This window comes from Pavona decussata, unplaced genomic scaffold, assembly GCF_977016875.1.
Source record: "Pavona decussata unplaced genomic scaffold, jaPavDecu1.1 SCAFFOLD_8, whole genome shotgun sequence".
NCBI classification, from domain to species: domain Eukaryota; kingdom Metazoa; phylum Cnidaria; class Anthozoa; order Scleractinia; family Agariciidae; genus Pavona; species Pavona decussata.
Window position 1 is genome coordinate 1,317,212 of NW_028145431.1, and position 24,679 is coordinate 1,341,890.

The window sequence follows — 24,679 nt, forward strand, 5'->3', positions numbered from 1 at the left end:
TTGTGTCCACTCAGAGTTTATAAGACTGGTCTGAATGCTACAACTTGTTGGTCTGACAGTATTTGAGCACAAAATCATGTCTATTCAAACACCCGATTTTGAACTTTGAGTTACATGGCGGTTTATTTGAAAGTGTTGGCCTGAGAAAATATGGACCAATTTTCATTGATGAATCAGTCGTAAATCGGGTGTTGAAATATGCATTCGCGCTCCAATACTGCTGGGCCAAGAAATTGTGTGTGAACTGGACTTTACCTTTTAGGGTAACCACTGCAATTCATTACCCATTACTTTAATAGCAAGGTGTTAGTGGAAGTTGAAAGGTTCTAAACTAAACATGTGTTAAAGTTGAATTCCATTTTATTATTTCACCTTTATAAAAAATATTGACAACAGAAAGCTCAAACCTGCATACATTTTCAACAGTCATAGGTACAAGATTGGGTACAAGATTTACATGACTGTATTTAAATACTACGTATCATCTCATTCAAGTTAAAAAAAAAACCCCAAAATAATATGAATTCAAAATAACTGTCAATGCAATGTAGAAGTAAGGATTTAAGGTTCCATGAAGTTAAGAGCACCTTTTTCTTTGAATACTGTACTGGATCTTTTTACATGGGTACGAACGCACATGTCTTGTATAGCTTCTGTTTGAATCTCTATGATCATCATTGTGCTCATGGTTTTCTGAACACACAATGTACATGAATATTGTCATGCTCTTGGACATTACTTTTTCACGATACATGCAATTTTTGTAGTTCAAAGAATTCCACCTTAATAATATTTCACGTAATGGGTAAATTAATCTGATCATTCATATGAGCTTATCTAAATTCATAATAACAATAATTAGCAATATTTAATGGTTCCACAAAATAGGGTTGTGAATTTATGTAAAGTTTTTGTCCCACGCAGTTAAGAAACACTAGAAAGCCATTAGATGTAAGTTGCAATATACCAGAGGCCATATTCGTGGCAGTTTCTAAGCGTCAGTCAATGCATTTGTAAGAGAAATGGTAGACTGAGCTTGAAATGTGTTTGGTATGGTACAATATTGGAATCTTTGGTATCAAGCAATCTTCAAAAATGATCAGAAATAAATGTTCAAGTTATCAAGGTTAATCTTGAGCCACTAACACTGCTTTGCTTGGCTTCCTGAAACTGCCAAGGAACACATGCAGTATCTTATAGGCATGGGATAAAAAAGTTAATATGTAATGCTTCCTCATGAGATCTTTTGTGGTAACGGCTCAAAGGCAAGCATATCTGCAACTAGTATGCAGCCAACAAGGTAGGCTTGATTACCAGCCGCGGAACTCAAGCCTACCAACAAGGCATACAGTGGTAAGTAAGCTATGAAAATGCGTATGACAAGTATATGAGAATAATAACTATTAACAATAATTGTACTAAATGTTGTAGGCTTCCCACACATAACCATCTTTAACCATAATAATCATGGGTACAATTTGAATTTTTACAATGATTAAATAATCTCACAAATATGCTCTTTTTCATCAGGATATAAAAGCTTAATAATTGTATTTATTTTTTTGAGTTTTCTTTTTTCTTGCAAAAGGAGAAGAAAGTCTGACTAGAAATTATTGCTATGCAATTGTCACCGTTTCCAACAACACTAAACCATGTTTCAAACAAGTTTAGGATTGGGATATAACATTCTTCGATGTACTAAATATAGTTTACAACATACAGCAGGGACTCAACCACATGTAACTAACTAAACCTTAAATGGTCGTCCTAGAAAATATCTATCCCCTTCCCCTCTATGGAAGGGACTGGAAATTCCAGGAGGTGGGGAGGGGGGCTCATAGGACAAACATTTAAAGGCAAGTATGGAGTTAACTTGAAAATTCCAGAGGGGGAGAAAAGTCTTATAAAAAATATCTTCTTTGGAGAAGGGAGGGGGGGTGGGGGGTTCTGGAACTACACAATACAGCCACAGTTGCCTAGCAACAAGCCCTGCTGTTGCTATGGTGCAATATTGTCTTGTACAACTTGACAGATTTTACAGCTTAGCCTGCCAACTATTCTTTAGGGTTGAGGTTGCTATTCATTAACATCTCAGTTTGCAATCTCTCCCCAGTGGGGTGAGTTTACGGTGGATGGGGAGGCAGATCAGAGGTTAGGATCCATCTCTTCCCTGGTAGAAGGGGGCTGATTAGAGTACGGCTGTATCATGATGTCTTGATCCTGAGATGACATGAAGCTCCCACTGGCCATTCCTACTGCATCGACATGTGTTGAGTCCAGAAACCGCTCACCCTCGATTGCCTGGCGAACCTGCAGTGAGTGAAAACAACAGTATTAAGGACATGTATTTTCTAGGTATTCTGAAACAGAAATGCTCTGAAAACCCTGCCTTGTTTCTTTTGCCAAGCAACAAGCAAAAACACTAATGGGGCAAAATTAACTTCTTTCCACATAAAATGTGTTCTGGCACAGGAAAAAAAGCATGCACCAGTGGTAGAAGTATAGATTGGCTAAATGACATGTTGATATATCAATGGTGGATTTCACCACCAGCATTTTCAACACCACTGGAGTCAAAACTCTAAATTGATGCAATGGAAGTGAAACAAGTATTTTGTTCAACAGAAACAGCTACTAGCTTGAATGTAAGGGCTGTTTGTATTCTTGGAGGGTAAATAGCACTTCTTCAGGAGATTGAAAACTTTAGCAAGGGCAGGAGTTAAATATACATTTCATTTCTGATCATTAAATTAATGTTGTTGTTTTTTTACCTCTTTTAGAGCCACCACGCCCACTAGTCGGCCCAGAGTTGTCACGTATGCATGAGAGAGATTAAGGAGTGCAAAAAGTTTGTGGACCTACAAGATACAATCAAATTAGTATTGACTTTTGCTGGCTGGATGTGAATTATTCTTCACCGATAGAGTTTAAAGGGTCAAAGTACCTTTAACAAAGATGTTCTCTCCACAAGCTGGAAAGGTGCAGGATCAATTTGACAGTTACTGTAGTCTACTGTTCTCTGTAAAAGTTCCCTTTCCCACTGAAGTTGCTGCGAAAAAATAGAATGGTACCGTATCAGATCTGTAGGGAATGTTCTTAGGGCACTTTTTTGGCAAATATTCTTGATATTCCAAAATCAGAATACCTCGAAAAATTAAATACATTCTTCCTCTAAACTTTAACAAGAATTCAATTTGTTTGGGCAACAGATACAACTTAGATTTTTCAGTGCATTCCTTTTTCAGAACACACAGAATACTGCCATCCAAAAATAAGTGCTAATGGAGGTTAGTTTTTAATTACTAGTTTGCCTGACTAAGCTTCCAAGGACCTTATTAGTTATACCACTAAGACATTCCTTCTTACTTTAGGCAATAATTTGTTAGTAAGAGTACAATTTCTGTGTTGGCCCAAATTGCATATTGACAGTGATATGTACATGTAGTCTTTTCTTTCACCTGGTGTTGTCACCTTGTGCGATGCTAACCAAGCTTGTGTGAACATTGCATTAACCTAACTGCCAAGACAGCTGGGATTTATAAAATAATAATGAAGGTCCCTGGTAGGCTAAACGTCTTGGATTGAACCTCTGGGTCCAAGTCTGCATTGTGGTTTTGGAGATGAGTTCCCCTTTGAACTATAAGAAACCTCATGCAATCAAGGGTTGTACTTATGATACATGTATCTTGTAGAAACTGCCAGCAGTTGTGGTAAAAGTTGCCTGGCAACAGTGTTGAGGTCTCATAATCTTACCTGTTCTGAAGTGGGGTTTTCTTTCTCACAGGCTTCAGCAATTTTCTATGAAAATTTAAAATAGTCTCCTTTAGTTGATACAAGAAAAATGATACTGTGTTTGCATGCTCTGTTTGGTCGGTCAGTTTTGATACTTCTATCACATTATCAGCAACTTTTGCACCATATGAGACTGACTGATGGAGCCCAGTTAAGGACCTGTAAGCTGTAAAAGGCGATACAACTGTACATGCTTGCAGTTATTGAAGAGTAGATAGATCCAATCTCCGAATCTCAGATCTAAGCAAGTAGACATCAAATTTACAAAATCATCTGCCGGCCTTCAGGAAGGGAAGTCACCAGACTATGTGTTAGTTGGAAGTTACATGTAATCTTAACTCATCCATTTACAAAATTCATTGCCTCAAAGATCGGTGTTTTGCCCAGATCCAGCAAAAAAGATAAGTTAAAATATTTAGTGACATGGAGGTGAAAATGCCTTTTTAAAGATGATTAATTTGGGGGACTTTATAGGGTTTGAAATTTTCTGGCAGATTTTGGAAGGGAGTTTCCAGGGTTGATAAAAGTGTAGGGGTACAGGTTCACTGTACTTAGTGACATGAAGGCAGAAACACCTTTTTAAAGGTGATTTGGGAATGTTTGGGGTTTGAATTTCTCTGGCAGATTTTGGAAGGGTGCAGAGTTTCTAAGGATGATAAAAAGTATACCCTAGAGTCAAACCATTGCATCAGTTTCATTTACATGCTTGGTTGGTGTACGTTCAAGCTATCTTGCAACCTCAATGGTTTTTTTTTATGTGGAGGATAAGGTACTTCTGGGGTTATGTTATCTAGTTTTAGCCTAAATATTGGACTTTTTTGGTGTGAAATTTGCCGTCATTGCACATTCTTGTCATTGATATACGTGAGTACCCCCTTCATTAGATAAAGTACAACAAAACAGAGACAAATATACTACATACTGACTAATACCAACCTCAGCATCATTTAGAGCTGATCCACTACCAAACAGCTTGTGAAGTCTTGCAGGAACTAAAACAGGAAGCAAACATGTACAGGTATGACAGACATGCATTATGCTAGTTAAAACCATTTACAAGATCTTGTATCACTACATTTACTTCTGCTTTATTTTCTGTTTTCTTTCTAGCAATAACTTACTAGAGAAGATGGTGACTTTCTTAGTAATATTATTATTTTTTTTTTGTTATTTATGACACAGTTTTTAAATTGAAAGAATTTACCTGGAATCTTCTCCAACAAAGACTTTCCAGTGGAAGGACGAGGACTTGTAACCTGCAGTTCAGTAAGGAGGGAAAGACATGTAAAGCCAGTCATTAATCAGTTAAGTTCTAACTAAAGAAAAGGGTAAGTTCGTATTCTACAAGCTGTATTCTATATTTCATTGACAGTAAATATATGTTGAAGACAACAGTAAAAACCAGTGACAGTAAAGCAACTCGTACCCTTGGTGAGACTTGAGCAGATACTTCCAATGTTGTTTGTGGAACCTGGTCATCACTGGCTGTACGGTCCCTGAAAACAAGTATAGCCACAGAATGTAGACTGAAGCAAATAATTATTATTACATGCAACTATCACCTAAAACTGTGTTATATTACAGACTGAATAAATTTAGCAAAAATGTGAAGTTTTGAGAAGAGATATGCTTCAAACTTAAGGAAATATAGATTGGTTGGAGTAATTTTGAAAGAAAAAATTACTTTATTTTAGTGTCAAATTATGTATTTAGCGCAGAGCAGTAACTGGGGACACTTCCCAGATCGAATTGGAATTTGGAAATGTTGGTTTTTGAGGAGAGGGGAAAATTTGGAGTACCCGGAGAAAAACCTCTTGGAACAAGGACAAGAACTAGCAACAAACTCTGAACCCACATAAGATGCAGGGTCCAGGAATCTAACCTGGACCACATTGGTGGGAGACAAGTGCTCTCACCACTGCGCCATCCCTGCTCCCCAGATACTAAAAAATAGGAGATAACTTAGATTCCTTACCCAGCAAGTGAGTCTGGGGTCTCTGGCTGAATGCATACAGCATCATCACTCTCTGCCTGACTGCTGGCTTGAAACATCTTTTGCATGTGTTGATTTAACAAAGACTGGAGCTGAGGCCTCTGAATGGAGCCAAGGAGAATCATGGAATCTGAAAAATGAAGAGTCCAAAGTTCAAGTTCAAGTGCAAGTCAAGTTTATTGTGAAGATACGCGTACCTTTAGTGAGACAGCTCACCAGCTAGTTTTCAGGTATTACACATGAAAATCCCAGCTCTTGTTATACGATTATATGATTTTAGAGCTACAAACAGTTGCAAAAAGGTTGCGACACTCAGCTTTTTTCCTATTTCCTGTAAAGAGGCCCTGCCAGGGTAAATTCCGACAAGCGACATGGCCCAAAAAGTAGCGACACCGCATGAAATAAATTCGCGACAAAAGAAAACTTTTCTTGACAACACTCCGACAGTGACAATAAGGCCGAGAATTAACGACAAAGAACGGTGATTTCATATGTTTTTACACTGAATTTTAGTGTGATGTAAAGGCCAACAAGGGGAAAGTTTGACCAATAAAAATAAAGACAATAAATTTTCTCTAAATTCTGGTGTGAGCGCAGGCTCATCATCTGGCAGTGCATGCAGAGCCTAAGTCACAAGGTAAGCGTGTGTGGGTCTGAGGTGATAAAGAACCTCTGCTCCCGATCTATTTTCCACATCTTGCACCGTTGTTCCTAACCTTAAATTCCAACAAGGACAAACTATTTTCATTAAATTTCCGACAGCGACATGAAGCACTGACAAAACACTGACACGGGACATTTTAAAATTCAGACAAGCAACATGGGACCCCCCCCCCCCCCCCCGCCCCTAGCAGGGCCTCTGTAAATGACACACGCTAAAAGGCCAATGAACAATGTAATACACTTCAAACCCCCACCCCCTCCTCCATCCCCTTTCAATGTTGACACTTGCTTGGTTGAATGTCATTGCGAATTTCATTCAACATTGATGAGGGAGGGGGGGGGGGGGGAACAAGCAATACAATGGTGAGTGCCAACAAAGTACCCAATAACAGAGAGTGTCTCAACTCTTTTTGCAATTGCTTGTAGCATTGACCAGTGACATTTTGATGCATCAGTCAACAAATTTAAGCTCTCAATGATTGAATGAAGCAAGATGCTACATTTATTTAATGCACCTTCAGAATCCACCAGTGGATATGAACGGAGATCAGACTTGTCCAGTAGTGTCTTGAGGTCAGCATATTTAGAATGATAGGAAATGTAGTAAAGATTGGTCTTCATTATATCAGCAACAAGCAAGTTGTAAACCCTGAAAAATAATACGACAAACAAGCCAGAAGACTGTTGCAATCAGAGGTAAAAATTAAAGTTACTTGAGGTTCAAGATTCTGAGATGTACACTTGTAATGCTTGCAAAGCTAAATAACTTTCCAGTTTTCAATCAGTCTAAAATTTGCCAAGAGACATTACTTAAGTCCTTGATTCAATTATTTTGTCAACAACAAACTTAAAATTCTGTTAGTAATAATATAATAATATAATAATTTAAGATTCTGAGATGTACAATTTTAATACTTGCAAAGCTAAGTAACTTTCTAGTTTTCAACAAGTCTAAAATTTGCCAAGAGACATTACTTCTGTCAGCCCTTGACACCATTATTTTGTCACCATTAAACTTAAAATGCTGTAATAATATTGTCATTATTAAGTGTACATCACATTTGACTTACTGAGTTTTCGTCAAGTCAGGAAGGTATGGTAACCTCTTGATTTGAATAATGCTGTCATAAAATGATGGCTGTAACCATTGGGCAATGGCATTTGCTATCAACACAGCAATCTGCAAATAAAGAAACATCGATCAGATGAATACAAACATTCAAGGACAAAACAAACCTCAATTAAAGTGTATATGACAGAAGTTTATCAATTTTTTCCCTGCGTTTGAGGCATATAAACTGTCTTGCACAGTATTGTACTCAATCGGAAGTGAAATTTGATGCAAACGTGGGGAAGAAAAATAAGAAATTTTTGTATTTTCATACAAGAACAACATGGAGATTTACCCAAGCAAATAGAAAAAGTTAAGCGGCCATAATTATACACTTTAATGTGCATTCTTGAACACAGCTGCAGATCTCTCCAATGCAGCTGTCATGAATTTGGATCATCATGCAACAATTAATCCTAAAGTAAAAAAGCCTGCGTAGGAGACTAGTAGAATGTCACTAGTAGACAACTCACCATAACAGGCAGGATGTGAGTGATTTGCCCAGTGAGCTCAAACACAATCACAGATGTAGAGATGGTGTGAGTAACAGCTGCCGACATCGCTGCAGCTCCTGTTTAATCACCAAACACAAGCAAACGGTACAAGTACAATCACTGGCAATTTCTTCTAATGTATGAATTTAACATTTACTTAATTTAGTATTTGGTACCTAAAAATAAAAGGATAATTACTTTTGAATGATATTTACTGAAAGAATGCGTGGAGACAGTCAATGCACTTTTGAGTATTTTTAATACAGTGACAACAAAATGCATGGACCCTCTTACATGCAGCTTAGCCAAGAGATCCATGGTTAAAAAAAAGTTGGCAACAATGCAACAATCCCTTTCTTTAAACTTGAAAACAATAAAGCTTAATATTGATGAGGAACTAATCAATAATTAGTAATAAATGTTTATTAATATATTATTAATTATTATTAATTAAAAGTTTATGACCCCTGAACTTCACCACACTTACCAACAACAGCATATCCCCCAGGAACAATGTGCGTGATAGTATCCCCAGGGCTCACCCCATCAGGAAACCATGTAGCCATGGCTTCACCCATAAGACGACCAAATGCAGCGCCTACAACCAACACAACACAGTGATACAAATTGTATGAATTAGTATGAGCATGGTAAATCTGATGAAATTAGTAATTAGTGTCTCATTTGTGCTAGATAGAGTATGCACTGCAGAAAAACAATTATTGAAAGGAACAACTCATGACCTGCTCTAACTAGTGCATTTTGGGAATGAAAACATAAGAACTTGAAAACAGTTAGCCTTTAGAACTTTTTTCAAGTTGCAGTCAATTCTAACCCAGTCCATCGGTGGCCAGACACACTCATTGATAGTCTTCGAACACTACTTGGGTGATAATTTACAACAAATTTGAGAAATAGTGTTAGGTTTCAGTTGATAAAAAAATAAACAATTAATCTTTTGGAGTTTTTGATAACACCAAATTCCTGTGATACCTCTCATTTAACAAAGAAACAGCACATACTTTGAACAGTGAAAATGAAAAGAAATACGACCCATCACATCAAAATCATACACAGTCAACACTTCTGGAAATAATTATAATAATTTTATTAGTTATTTCAAACTTTTCCTTACCAATTAAAAACACTGGAAAGAATACACCAGCTGGAATAGGCAACGCTACAGATACAGCAGTCATGATAAACTGAAAACATAAAGCCATGAACAAAAAATTCACTACAAATAAAATATAACTCTTGGATGACTAATAACAAGTGATGTAGTGGTAAGCTTGATTATATATGTTGATCCAGAAAATATCCACATGCTTCCCACAGTATGTCTTATGGTTGAACCCATCTCCAGTAATAAATACCTTCTGATTCTTTTCTCTATGGCTCGAGCATTGTGATATTGTTCATGCTCATAGAATGTATCCCTACTAGTTTACTAGCACCCTCGCAGCCACGAATAATTCAACAGTAACTGTCCAGCTGTGGGCATGAACCCCATTACAAAACAAATAAAGGCCTTCCAGGGGTTACAAAAAGACCTTCTGCACGGTAGCTATACACTGGCCAGACACTTCTCTCACTGAAAGCTTCCTGATGTACATGTATTTCTTGTTGATCTGAACATATCATATACTGTACCAAGTCTGTTTGGTAGCAATTCCATTTAACATATTAGGTCTTGGGTTCTCAGTGAAAGAAAACATAGAGAAGAATCTTTCCAGAAATGAGAAAGGAAAGCCAGTGTTCACATGACTTTCTTCTAACTAACTTTGATATGGGAATAGTGCTACAATGAGCTAAAACCCTAGAAAACTGCTGCCCTGGTTGCTAGGCCTGGAAAGGGAAAGTTGGGTCCTTTGGAAACAATACAAAACAAATAAAAAAGAGAACGAAAAACGTTTTTGGCTGAGAGGGAGTTGAAACCACAATTGGAGCTACATACCTTGAGAACAATAAATATAACTAAGGTGACATAGATGTTGGTATTGCCACCATCCCAGTGTTCAAGAACTTTTAAACTGGCGGCATCTTCAGAATCCTTGGCTTCAGACCATGTGATGTTCATGAACAGCTCATCTATTGCTTGCTTTGATGTCAACTGACAACACACAAATATTGACATTAACTTAGAGCTTAGGTAGCTGGAGAACTGAGAACTGCTAGTACAGTAATAGTTTGCTGTTGTTTTTGGCTATGTAAAAGCAAATATTATTTCACACTGATAGGACAACGTTGATTGAATGAATGGATCTTGGGACACATTTAGATCTCGTATCCCCTGCAGATTTTGCAGGGGCGCATGACATCGTCACCAACTTTGCAAAGGAAAGAGAGCCTGGGATCGAGGTCATCAAACACACTCCCTAATCTTTCATTCTTACTAGTTAAGATATCTTTCTATTCTGGGTGTGTTGTATTTTCATTGATGCCTTCTAACCTGATGCTTATTAACCCTTTAACCCTTAAGGCAAAACGACATTTTCTCCAGATCCAAGACTACAAACTCAATGTCCATATATGATATACCATTTTAAAGCTTCTCATGAGTGTATTTCATAACTGATATTAATAATAATTATGAATGAGAAAAGTTATGGCTTTGAGATAAATGGCCTTAAAACGTAAAAATTTTAAAGTTCAAAAACGTCCCAATCCTTGTGTATATTAGGTGTACCCCTAAACTATAGTTTATTTTGCAGTTCTCAACATCTTCATTAATGTGAGAGCTGTCTTGAGACCCACAACTTCTAGGGGAAAAAAGTTGAAAAGTTGTGGGGGTGGTCAACCATATCACATATGAGAGGGGGTTAAGTTTTTATCCTTTTAATGAGTAGATCTTCACAAGACCATCTTGGTGTCAAAAATTCATAGAAATCTGTCAAATATTAACAGAGTTATGGCATTATGTGCCAAATGGCACTCTTTGGGATTAAAGGATTAAGCCTAGTTATTGGTTGTTTGACGTTCTCATTGCTGTCGCTATTGTCGTTGCTAAATAAAAACTCCCTAACAATTAGGTCCGCACAGGACAACACTTACCTCTCCTGCCATAAACTGTCCCAGTCCTTTGGGAAATGTGATGGTAGCAATAATAAAGATCACGACTGCTGGGTACACAAACCGACTGCCAAGAAAAGCACAATATTATCAATGGTATGTTACCTCAATCCAAGACAAAACAGAACTCTCACAAGTAAGCATATTTCACTGTGGTTTAACTTACTTGCTTGACAGAAATTTTGCCACCTTGGAGTGCTTGTGAGTTCTCTGTAAATCAACCAGCTTTCTATGTGTGAACACGAACAAGGCGCCACCAAAACCAGCAAATAACCTGAAAATAATGAAACCGTAAAACCATCCAGGCTAATTAAAACTCTCGGCATAAGAGAACAAAAATAAAATAATAAGAGTGAACAAAGAACTTGTCCACAGTGCGAGACTTTGTAAAAGTGCATGAGGGAGACGCCAAATGAAAGGAAGCTCGAGACTTGCCCCTCATCTTGGCTGAAGGGTAATGCTGCTAAATTTAGCATTAATGTATAAGTTAGAGTTTTGGACATCCAATTTGAATTTTATGCTTTAGAACTCTTGCAACTGAAATGCATGAACATGCTCATTTGAATTGCAACAGTGATGGATTTTGCATGGTTCTATGAAGTTTCTCAAAAGCGGTTTACACAACAGGTAAAAAATGGTATGGACTCGTTGAAAAGTGGTACAGCAATATCCATGCCGTTTAACACAAAACAGCCCTTCAATCACACAATCTGTATGATGTTCCTAGACTTACCCTATCAAGGCAAATGCAATAAATTCCACCACATCAAAGGGGAAGTCCAGTCTAAAATTTGTCTTGAACAGAGCTGTTACGGTCTCTGCAAACCAAAAGAAGTTTCAAAAACATATTCAATTGGTTGTGAACATGAACATCAGTCAACTACAAGGACTGAATATATGAAAACTGACAAACAGAAGTCAGAAAAACTAATGGGTTTATTACCTTCTTCTTGATCAAACACTGCCAGAAGACGAAACACAAGTGCTCCACAGACAGCAGCAAAGAAACCTCGCCAGTAATTTCGCACAGCAAAATAAGTAGAGGTTACCTCAATACTGAACAACACCCCTATGAAAATAAAATGGATTAACATTTAATTTAAGCTTCTTTCCTTATAAAATGGCAAGTACTGAATTATGTTTAATTTGCTGTCTTGTGAATTCACGGTTGAAAAGTTCCATTTACAGTAAATGCATCGGATTCATCAGCATTCTCTTTACTTTAGAGTCCCACTATAGCTCATTTTCAAAAATTATGAGTAGCACCCTTCAAGAGGGTGGGTACATTTTTAACTCTGGGATCATCATGGGGATGTGGTGGGGGAAGGGGGCATCCTTATACAGCCTGCGCTGAGTCCCATGTGAAAGCCAACTGTACCCAGATACATGATTGATCTATGTAAGTGTCAGAATACAGCTCACATGCACATGTGGAAATTTTGTACATCTAACTCGACAGATGAATCAGCACATGCCCTGAGGGTGCCCTTCAACAACCCAACAGTTTAACAAACCTGTCCAGTGTCTCATTTGTGGTAGGTAAAAGGAGGGATTTTAACGGTGAATAGACGGCACATAGAAAGGCAGCACTCAATAATTTGTTTTGTTTAGATTGGCTTTCAATCTCTCCATGTTCAGAGTAAATGGATGCCAGTACCTGGGTTCCAGCTTCTAAGAAAACCCTGACACACCCACTCTTGCCTCAGGCTGTCACTGTTTTCCAAACTGAGCTATTTTCCAGATACTCAAAGATTCTTGAAAAATATATTCACAAACTTCAAATGTGAAGGTTATTAGTAACTAAGTATCTGTTACCTATCAATGGATCATGGCAGTCTGATAACTGGAGAGAGACATTACATGAAGAAAGTTTATAATAAAATACTTTTAATTAACTTATTATTTATGTACACACCTCCAATAGGAGATCCAAAGCAGCTTGATACACCAACAGCACAAGCTGCAGCTAACATCTCAGTGTTTCTTGACTCATTCTACAAATTTAATGCAAAAGACAAATAAAATAAATTTGTTACATAAAATAAAAATTCACTTAACAAACAAATAAATGTATTTAGCACAGAACACTAATTGGAGACACTCTCCAGGTCGAATTGAGATTTGGAAATGTTGGTCTAAAAGGATTTGGGAAAACCAGAGCACCCAGAGAAAAACCTCTTGGAACAAGGATGAGACCCGACAGCAAATTCAACCCACATGATGTCAAGTCCAGGAACCCGTTTCTCGAAAGTCCCGGTAACTTACCGGACCCGAAAAGTGTCTTTGGTGATGAATGTCTCTAAACAGAAGTCAATTTTTGTTAGCTTTGAATACTAAATTTTAAAATCTTATAATTCTATGAAAACATTGGCCAAGTACCATGTCTCTTATCATTGCGTAATCGGCGAAAAAAACATTAAAAAAAAAATACTTATCGGGCCCGGTAAGTTACCGGGACTTTCGAGAAACGGGGCCCAGGAATCAAACTAGACTGCATTGGTGTGAGGTTTACAAGTGCTCTAACCAAATACATGAATTATTCAATAGCTGTTACCAACAGTGCCAGGGTGCCTTATTAATACTGTAATTATAATAATTTTAAAAGCTACTAAATAGGTGTTGTAGGTCTGAACTGAGGTATACATTGTAGATTTCAACCATTTAGGACTAGAGGCTAGGTCCACAATGGCATTTAAAAAACACCACGTTCCGAGATGGAGTTAAGATACTGTCAGTATTAATAAAAAAGAAAATCTTACTGTATAAATTCCTTTAAATGATGCCACAAACTTTCCCATGGATCGAGCCACCATGCTGGCAATGTGAACAAAAGGACCCTGTGGTAATAAGTAGAATTACAATATTATTAAAATAATTATGATTTCAATTAATAATAATCATAGTTTTCAATTATTATTATAATAATATAATAATTATTATGGCTCATATACCATGGCTACTAAGCCAATCAAATCCCTGGAATTGCATTACACAATGATCCAATTTTTTAATAAAAATCTTTATACAGGGAACCCACACCAAAGAAGTAATTATATCAAGGAAGTGATATATTCAGTGGGGCACTGTAAAATCAATTATCAAACAAGACAAAAAGTTAAAATTAATAACTGAAAGGAAGGAAGTGGTGGAAAGTTCCAAGGTAAAAAATTAACCAATTCAGTTTCACTGTACACTCATAAAAATCTGTTATTTAAAACTTACCTCTTTTCCAATTGGAAGACTGCTACCTAATGCTGTTAGAAGACCAACCTAAAAAAATAATTACCAATTACTTTTTAACAAATTTAGCCAAGAAAACCTCAGTTTAACGAAACATTTTTGTCCTTGTCTTTAGCATGATTGTACATGTAATGAAAGAAAACCATTTTATTTTGATTATATGTTAACTACTTGATAATGGGAAATGTTTTTCAGTCAGAAATAACTTTACTTTTGGTCACTATAAATCAAAACATGACAATTTTTTGTTTTCTAATTCTTGACTTCTATTTGCATTTTTTAAAAAATAATTGAATAGATGCATGTTTAAAAGTATCACAAAAGAGTACAACCACGTATGTTTATTACCTGTAGCTACTGATAGTACTTACCACTTTGGCAATTAACGTTCTAAGTGACAAATAGCGCTTTAATACTGTTCCTCTTAAGATCACCTTCATCTCAGGAATTCCAGAACCTAAAAACATTGTCCAAAGTAGTAACATAAACAGTTAATGCTTCTATTCCAAATCAACAGCTTATAACATCCTCAGTGCAAAAGAATCTGCCTAAAAATTGTACTTAGTTGAAGATGGACTTGTTTCTAGGCACTAAAATGATGAGCTGTGAAATTAAGTAATTGCAAAAAGACACCATTCACAAATAATTTATTGACAATTTAATTAGCTATACCTATAACGAGGGTTGCCCTTAACAACATGGGTGTAAAACCTTTATTTAATGTTCAATGTTGCTTGTGTTTAATCATTTTTATTAAAAGCCAAGCCAAATACTGTATAACCAGTAACTCTAGACGTGTAATCTCACAGGTCTGCTCAATTTTGTCTTCTTATCACTGACCGTAAATGCACTTTCCTTTTGCTATTTATTTATTTCACCACTACTAAATTACATTGGAGGGAAAGAAAACAAATACACATCAAATTGAAAAATAATATACTTAAGTAGTAAAACGAATTTACAACACTTGGAACATGTCAGAACAGGCTGGTCAGTTTGTAAACAGAATGTACCAATCTCAAGGGTAAGTTTGATGATCATAGTCCTTCGAATTTCCTCTCCTCTGCCTGAAAGGAGCTTTTCAGGGATAAGGGCTTTTCTCTAACGACTGAAGGGGGCTTTTCAGGGATAGGGGCTTTTCTCCTCTGCCTGAAAGGAGCTTTTCAGGGATAGGGGCTTTTCTTCTCTGCCTGAAAGGGGCTTTTCAGGGATAGGGGCTTTTCTCCTCTGCCTGAAAGGGCTTTTCAGGGATAGGAGCTTTACTCCTCTGCCTGAAAGGGGCTTTTCAGGGATAGGGGCTTTTCTCCTCTGCCTGAAAGGGGCTTTTCAGGGATAGGGGCTTTTCTCCTCTGCCTGAAAGGGGCTTTTCAGGGATAGGGGCTTTTCAGGGATAATGAAACAAATGGGAAGAAACAAATATTTGAAATACAAGATAGCATGGTTAAGAATCCCAGCTGGGAGGAAGCAGACCAGCTAGCTATTTACAAGCACTTGTAACTGAGGAGTTGAACTTGGGGCTACCAAGAAACAACTCCAGACAGTGGTCAGAGCGGGATTGAACCTGGGACCTCTGGATTACAAGGTCCAATGTGCTAACCACTCACCACTTACCTATAGCATGAGGAGACACAAGATAGGTGAATCCAACAGAGAAAGTGATGAGGATAAAAGGAAAACAGGTCCACACAAGATATTGAACAAAAGTATTGCTTGGTATACTGTACAGCCAAATGTGCGCTGAAAAGTTGGAGTCAAAACATTTATTATTGCTACATGTATTAAGTTCTCAAGTATGTGAACAATATCTTTAATTTTTATTAATATTAATAACAATTTTGTTAAACTTGCCATCATTTTACATTTACCACGACCTAAGTGCCCGTGGTTGATCTTAACCAAGAAAAAATTTTTCTTTTTTTTTGTCTTACAATAAAAACATAGCATGGGTGTGGATGACTCATTCAATGAAGGAAAGAAAATAGAGCATTTGATGGGTTGAGAGCATAATAGCGCTGTGCACTATTACTAAATATAGATTTTGTCACATGAGATCCCATGAGACCCCCCGCACAGACTCAGACAAACATTGGGATGTGATAAAGGAAAATGTATGAGCGAGTACTGCCGTAGCAATACCAAAAAGCGAAAAACTTGGTGGAATCGCGCTGTTAGCGTCCAATACGGACGGAAATGGTAACCACCAAACACTGCTGTTGGGGTGAATGCAAAACAGATGTGAGGTATCCTGACAAGTGGCCGAAATCCCTCAAAAAGGTTGAGCAATCAGGGAAGAAAGCTGAAAGTATTCATTCCATTTCCGAAACCAACACAAGATATCGTGAAGTGCAAGCGTTGGCTAGCTGCTTGTTCACGGGATTTCTTTACGGAGAAAAACATAAACAGTGTAAAAAGGAAAGAAGATAGGCCTGGGGACTCCCACTCGCGTGTTTCAGTCATGTTCAGTTATAGTTTTTCTATAACGAGTACGTCTTTTACGGAACGTCCTCTCTTGTATGAGTGGCGCTCCCTGTAAATTTTCTTTTAGCGCTGTATTTTCTTTTTATTAAATGCCATTTCTGATTTGAAGGGTTTGCGTGATTGTAACTGAACAAAGCCGCGTGCTTAAATGTCGCATGTTTTGTATTTTTATCTCAAAGGTCATGTCTGGGTTTTGTGTTCTATCTAATTGCCCTCTTGCTGTTTTTTGTGTAGCGACTGTCGTTCTTATGCTGTTCATGGCATTTGGTTCAAATCCTATCCTTACAAAGATAAAACTGAGAGAGGCTATACTGCCGCAAGACACTGATTTCAGCGTGTCTTGCGGCAGTATAGCCACTCTTTCTATCTTTGTAAGGATAGGATTTGAACCGTGTAAAAATCATTATCTTGCAGCTTTTGTATTGCCGGCCCAGCTATTAGCTTTTGTGGCAAGATGTTGTGTTACTTATCACGGTCATTATTCTATTGATCCTTTCTTTAGCATTGTAGCTTCTTTAAAAGCTCTACAATGCGTTGATTTGAGGGATAAAGGCCGCTTTAGTTACAGCTCTGACAGCTGTGTTTTTGTTATCGCTCCGCTCCGCTCTGTAACTGTGAGGGTTGGGCTGGTTTTATTTGTTGCGGGAGCTTAGTATTTTCCTCCTGTGTTTTGATTACACGTTAGACTGATTACTGAGGCAATTCTTCTGTGTCGCTTTGGCCAGGGGCAGCTACGAGTCCTTCAGCCGTTAGTAAATTCTGTGGCATTTTGGGCAATAGTCAGGTAAGACCGCGGTTTCGATCCTAATCTTGTGGATCTCTTCAGTTGCCGATTCCTGAGAAATGATAGACTGAGATGAGTTCTCGCGTTTACTGCTTAATTTCAAGCCCCTGCACTTCAACCACCGTTTTAGTTGCTTGGACTGTGTTTTCCTCTGGTTCTCTTTCGAATTTAGAGCCAGGAACGTCGTCTTCGTCGGGTAAAACCGTTAAACGTCGAAGCGAACTGCTCGCCATTCACATATTCTTCCCTACATCTCTTACGGAATTCGACTTTGTTTGTCTGAGTCTCGACAGGGTGTGAAATCTTGTGACGTCATTAGTGCACAGCGCTATTGACCCAAACAACTTTTCAGGTCACTTTTTGCTGTTTTAGCTCAGATTCCCCAGAGATTCTCTATGTTGCCTTGAATTCCTTCAGGAAACGTTGCTCCAATGTTTCGTAAATCTGCTGCTTTGCACTTCCTAACTTTTAAACATGGATTTTTATTGCAAACAAAGCCCATAGCAGCAGATAAAACATTGGAGCAATGTTTCCTGAAGGAATTCAAAGCCACATGCAAAATCTCCAGTGAATCTTAGCTAAAACAACAAAGCGCGATCTGAAATGTCATTTGGGTCGGTTATGCTCTCAGTCCATAAATGATAGACTGAAAACAGAAAATTAGTCTGGCTTGGCTCCTTAATTTTCATAAGCACAATGTACCAGTAGCCTTGTTATAACAGTACAGTCAACTCTCGCCTTGCAGACACCTTGCTATTAAGGACCTCCGGATAATAAGGACAGCAGGTAAATTCCCAAGCAAAACTAAATTACAGACGTTTCATGACTGAAATAAATTCCCGCTATATATATGGGACTCTCGCTATTGAGGACACTAACTCGCGGTCCACAATAAATTAGGGAGTTGACTGTCACTAGTTCTATTTGTAACGAAGAGCCTTCTTTAATAACAATAATCCAGTAAAATTGAGCAAATGGAAAACAGGTTATGTGTTCACTGCACTGCAGCCTGAATTTTCAAAATAATAATCGACCTACCTGTTTGGCATTTTTCAATTGCCAAGTCCAACACAAAGCTAATGAGTGCCATTATTATGCCAAGAAGTAACAGAAAAACCCAGTCGCTTCCTAAACGGCTCCAACAAGGCCGTGACCATGCTATGAACCCTGCAGGAACATTAGCAGAGGTGAAATATAAAATAAAAGTTTGGGCGTAAATCTGAAGCATTGCAGCTCAAATCCAAGAAGAAGTTCAACGGGGACCTTCAAATTTGACTTGTCGAGTACGAGGTTGAGTAGGAGTACGACTTTTCAAATCTAACTAGTTTGCGTGGTTTAGATAGCCGCTTGCCACACCAGTCTTGTTTCTAGGGTCCCCTTATCTGCTGGTAAACAGCAGAAAGGAGCGAGAGTTCTGGGGATGTGTCTGATTTTAAATTTGAAAGTCGTACTCGCACTCCATTATGTACTCGTAGTCAAATCTGAATGTTGCCTATTATTAATTTGTGTAATGTCATGTCAGACTTGCTCCTATTTCTGACTCCAGCCGAATGACTGTCCTCAAAGCTCCACAGACATTCAAAGCCTTGTTTCTCGACCAACTGTTCATTTTCTTTTAACCTCAGTGATTATCCTCCAATACACAACAATTTTGCCTGAAAGGGATTATTCACTACATAAATAAATTACAGCCGTTAGTTGAACAGTATTATTGGCTGTATATTTTTACTTACTTTTCACTGGAGCAAGGCAGGAGTCATCATAAGTTCTAAACTCATCATCTGTTTCTTGCTGCTCCTCTTTCTGCTTTTGCTCTCGTCGTAGCCGAGCTCCTTGTTCTTTGGCATACTTCTGCAGCTGTGTAGTCGTAAAACGACCGTACATCTAAAGAAAAATCATTGTTATTTTTCTGTGTTTAAAGGTCTGGTTTAAGGGAAACCACAACAATTTTGATTTCAAAAGACATGTCTTGACAGAGCTTTGCTGTCATCTTCAGAACAGCTATCAAACATGGCTTTAAAAATCAAAACTGTTGTTGTTTTCTTAAACTTTTCCAAGTTTGTTTCTTATTAGTGGCCATTTTGGCTTTATGGGTGATCAGTTGCCAGGAAGGTAACACACAAATCAGGTTTTCAGCACCAAATTTCAGTCACCATGTCACCTATGTCAGTCACTACTTGGAGGACTTCGACTGAATTGGAATTTAATAATGTTAGTTTTTGTTGAAAGAATGACTGAGGCATCCAGACGAAAACCCTCAGAGCTCAGAGCCAGGACATAGATTACAAGTAGTCTTTAACACTCTTGCTTTCCTCAAGGCTAGTAGAGAGAGTAAAAAAAAAGGAGCACATGAATATCACCTACCTTGATGAGATTACATGTGCTTGAGAACTTATCAAATTTTAAAGAGTAAGAACCAGAATTCATGATGATTAAGAATTTTAAAACGTTCTCTGGTTAAAAATTGAAAAGGTATATTAAGCTTTCAACAACTGCCCTGTTGTCTTCAACGGATAAAATATAAAGAGAATATGAAATGAGGAGTAGCAAATACAAAGCATGTACAGTTTATAAATGTGAAAAACCCCTTACATATTCACAGCTCCTCACAGCAGGCTATTATCACATGTGTAGTGTATTGATTACTATTAATAGTAACAAGGACATGTTTAACTGTTACCTTATGTGAAACTGCTGTTGCTGAGTTGAAGTAGAATAATGATTGTACTCCAATACAGATAATTGCTTAGTGAATAAAGGACATTACATAGAAAGCAATGGAAGAGTGTGTGTCTCCTCATTTAAGTAGTAAATGACTACACAACAACATGCACTCACATGTCATGTTTCACCTTGCTCTTTGATCATTAAGGAAAATGTGAGTTCAAACTACTTGTAGTCTTAAGAAAACCATAACCAGGATTCATAATAACAAATCTAGATTAACAGTCTCTGGTTCTTTAAAATGATTTGTAAAAGATTATGACCTTTTGGTAGCCTGTCTGCTATCTTCTCAGAATCAATGTTTGTTTGAAAAATGTGCCAGAATTAATGTTAATGAAACTTTCAAACAAACATTGATCACACTTTTAGCATTCTTGTCAACATTCTTTTAGCATGTATTTTTAGAAAATAATTTTTGTGACTATTCACTATATTTAAATTTTCTTTATATTTCATCTTTCACACATCGCTTTTATCCATCAAAGATAGCAGACAGGCTTCGAAAAGCACCTAATATTTTACAAATCATTTTAACCAGAGAATGCTACTCTATATTAATTGTGTTACTTGTAATCTACCGGGACAAGAACCATCAAAAACAGAGTTAACCCACTAATAATATCAGGTTAAAGACATTGACCCCCCTGCTGTATAAGCTAGGTATGTGCAGCCCTAAAGGGGAATGGATTTTTAGTCATTCTTATCTGAAATAGGGTATAGATTTTAACCATAATAATAAGTGTATTATCGTTTGTCTCATGAGATGCAAATTGCGAAGTTTCTACTGCTTACTAATAAGTTTTCTTTGGGCAATGAGGTCAACTGGTTACGCAGCACCATTTATATCACAATGGTTGGCTGAGATTGGTGCATTTCAATGCTCGTTGATGTGGCAAGAAGTTGTTCCCTTGGCGGTCCGCTGTTGTACCATTCTCCTGTTGTGTTTCTTGACCGTAGGCATCAACTCTTCAGGGTTTGGAGGGCTGAGCCACACATCCCAGCCAAAAAATCTCCCCCTCCCTCCCCTCCCCAACCCACACACACACACACAACATTGCCACACTAATCAATTTTATGGTTGTCACAGCAACTAGAGAAAATTTTTAAGTGTTTAGGATAGGATAGGATAACTTTATTTATACATGGTTTTCCCATCAGCTACTTAGATTATCATTATCAACTAACTATCTATCTACCTAACTAGGATTATAAAAGTTAAGGGGGCTAAACAATAAATGCTGCTTTTCTTGGAGGCCGTGTTTAAAAATCTTACTTAACTGTGGCGTCTCAATTTAGTCTTAAAATCATTTAAGGAAGTTGCTTGCCGTAATTCTATTGGCAAACTGTTCCACAACTGAGCTCCACTGTATGAGAAACTTTTCTCTAAATAATCAGTGCGCGGTTGTGGAAGAGTTAGCGTGTTTTCAGTATTCCTTAAATGATAATCCAAATTATCGCGAAAAACAAAGCTTGATCTTAAATATTCTGGTGTCATCCCATTTAGAGTTTTATACATCATAATTGATTTTTTATCCAATCTTTGATGACAGAGTTTTCGCCACCCTAGTGCCCAGAACAAATCACCCAAGTTACTGTATTCAATAAGAAAATTACTACTTAAGGAAGCGGCAATGCTGTAGGGTGAAAAAAGTGAGATGGTCAAATGCCCCGAGGTATTTGGATGGAAGGCTAATGCCCGACCCCCAGGATGGACGGTGTGGGAAAATGCCCCACTACTGCCCGGGGGGGATGGGCACAGCTGGAATTGACTGATGCATTACAGCTGTTAAAATAGATGATCTAACCAGTTATGTCAGCTGTGCAGGGGACAATAATTTATAAACGGCTAGTTAAACGTACTCCACATGAGAAGAAAATGTGAACATTTGACGTCCAGCCAACCAGTGTTTTGGTTAAAGAAAAGAATATCATATTAAAGAGAACACTTTGCGATTATCAAATTTATTGATCAATCATCAACTTCATTATATTAGCAAGCGGTACTTCGCAAATATCAACGTGGCTAAATTAAATTTCTGCAACCGGTACGAAGATTTCGATTCGTGTCGTCGCTTTGAGTACATGCCAGCAAAAACTGTACACGTATTCGAAGAGCGTCTCACAAAAACAGATTCTACGCCAAACCTCGCAAAGCTAGGGCTGGGTGGACAGTTGATTTGAAGCATTTGAAGGAATGGCTATTAATAACCAGCTGAAAATATCAGCAATATTAAGGAGCATTTTATTCACAGCTGAAACTCAGCTGAACAACTGTTGCTGAATCGAGCACTGCACTGGAGAAATGTACATGTCGTGATCTTTTCAATGGCACTAATGAAACTTTTATTTTAACAAACCTATTGAAAACAGAGGGATTATTTGAAGAGCGTTTAATGTATCCCCACATAGAAACAAACCAACGCCAAAATATTCTGCAAATTACAATCAAATGAAACTCTAGTTTTGCGTGTCCGACACGAACTGAACGTAAACTTTAGCTTATTTGCTTACGTTAAAGTTGTTCGTAATGTGAGTAGTAGAAAACATTGTGAAACGACCGTGTAACTCACCAAAGTTTGTTCAAATCCATAGGAATCCTCTTCTTCCATCATCTTGCTTCACAGAAGGCGAAATTACGTTACATAAATAAAGGAAAATATGTCCTGATCTCTCGCTGTGTACAGACGCGACATATCGAAAGGTGAACACAACTCCGTCAGGAGTGCGTCAATGGTAGTAACCGCTGATCCCATTCGATGCGTGTCGCGCGCGCAGGACAAAACGTGCACCAACACACCAGAGCAGCCGCCACAGCAACCACATTTTCAAGCTAAGAGCCCTTCTTGTTCCGCATTTTTCTCGAGTGGTCACGTTGTGCTTACTTAAGGGCTTAAGACCAAGGACTGGGGCAGAAGTTTCGTGCAAGTTATCGTGTAACAAGTCAAGAAAAAATAAGTGTATTATTGCGAATGATTGTTGCCCGTATTACCATGTCCAATTAGTTCTCTTCAATACTGAATTTATTCTAACTGCCCATTCCGTGTGCTGAAGCAGTGTTACATCCGCTCTGCAGCGCCATAATCTCCCTCAGCTACCTCAGTCAAATGTACCTTCCCATTGTTATTCTATTTCCCCAAGAGCTGAGACATGGACACTGGTTCACTCAGTGAAGCAATTACTTCCACCAACTGGCACCAACCTAAGTCGCACGGCCTTTAGTCAGCCACTCCAGTCTGCCTGCAATTACAGTACTGAGTTCTAACACTGTCCTAGTTCTAGCTATAATACTAATTCTAATACTGGCCTGGAATATGGAGTGTGCTGCTGAGTGAACACTAATGAAGAAAGACCGTGTTTTTTATGGCTGTGCTCAAAATGTCGATAACAACTACACAGCAATTTAGAAAGCAAAATTAGCTTTCAGGATCCAAAAAATTAGGAGCTATAGTTACCTGGCTTTGATATATACGGTGTTGCCAAAGCGCAAAACTTAACTGAATTTTTAATCAGACACAGCCCGGCGTCTTTAGAGCGTAACTGAACTACAAGAAAAATAAACGTTTAGTGCTAGCAAAACACCAGGAAACAAAAGAATGTGCGTAGCCAGATTACAAAAAAAAATAAACATTACAATGCAAAAAACAGATTAACAAACATTGTCTGTTGCCGGCAGTTCTTACAAAAATTTCACCAAATTTACAAACTGTTCATTTAGACTTTGAAATTTCATAAACCTTATACTTTCGCGTGATTTGGTGTCATGATCATGCATTCCCGCTTCACGCTGAGTAAGATCCCGCCGTCAAACTGACTTTCTGAACAGCATCACGGATCATGGATCGATTTTGTGATCCAACTTGCATTATCTGAAGGCCATAGACCTCGGTGGAAAAGACAAAGACAATTTATTTATTTTTAATTACCCCCAATTGTAAAAACATTCGGTCATCAGTAAAAATAAAAAAAAAGGAAAAAAAAAAAAAAAAGGACTGAACGGCAGAGAAGATCGAGCAGGCTCTGTTACGATACGAGGAGGCTTGTAATATGTTAGAAAGTCAAAAAGGAATAATTTTTATCCATTATTAAAAACTGGATCATTGTATAATAATGCAATTCCAGGGATTTGATTGGCTTAGCGGCCATGGTATATGAGCTATTATACCATGCCTGAGGATAGGGATCATTAAAATGGTCTTCTGGTTGTTCTTGCTAAGCGAAACCAGGCATAACTTACAATATTTCTTGATTGTTTTTAATAAAACAATTATTCCACTCGCGCTTGTTGGATATGAGATGATTATAGCCAACTCGGCGCTTCGTGCCTCGTT

General features: G+C 37.8%; 1 protein-coding gene across 1 annotated transcript; it reads right to left on the reverse strand.

The window, feature by feature from the left end:
- Positions 1–346: 346 nt before the first annotated feature.
- LOC146488786 (chloride channel protein 2-like) lies at positions 347–23,495 on the reverse strand. The gene is made up of 26 exons (XM_085113718.1): positions 22,922–23,495; positions 19,361–19,511; positions 18,666–18,794; positions 15,977–16,102; positions 14,737–14,822; positions 14,348–14,395; positions 13,885–13,962; positions 13,041–13,119; positions 12,069–12,194; positions 11,859–11,943; positions 11,292–11,399; positions 11,108–11,192; positions 10,011–10,166; positions 9,189–9,258; positions 8,541–8,651; positions 8,033–8,130; positions 7,519–7,628; positions 6,964–7,097; positions 5,768–5,915; positions 5,219–5,288; positions 4,997–5,048; positions 4,729–4,784; positions 3,754–3,798; positions 2,945–3,049; positions 2,772–2,858; positions 347–2,310 (listed from the first exon to the last, which is right to left on the reverse strand). The coding sequence occupies exons 1-26, from the start codon at positions 22,961–22,963 to the stop codon at positions 2,146–2,148; spliced, it is 2,550 nt and encodes an 849-aa protein (XP_084969844.1). The 5' UTR covers positions 22,964–23,495; the 3' UTR covers positions 347–2,145.
- Positions 23,496–24,679: the final 1,184 nt, after the last annotated feature.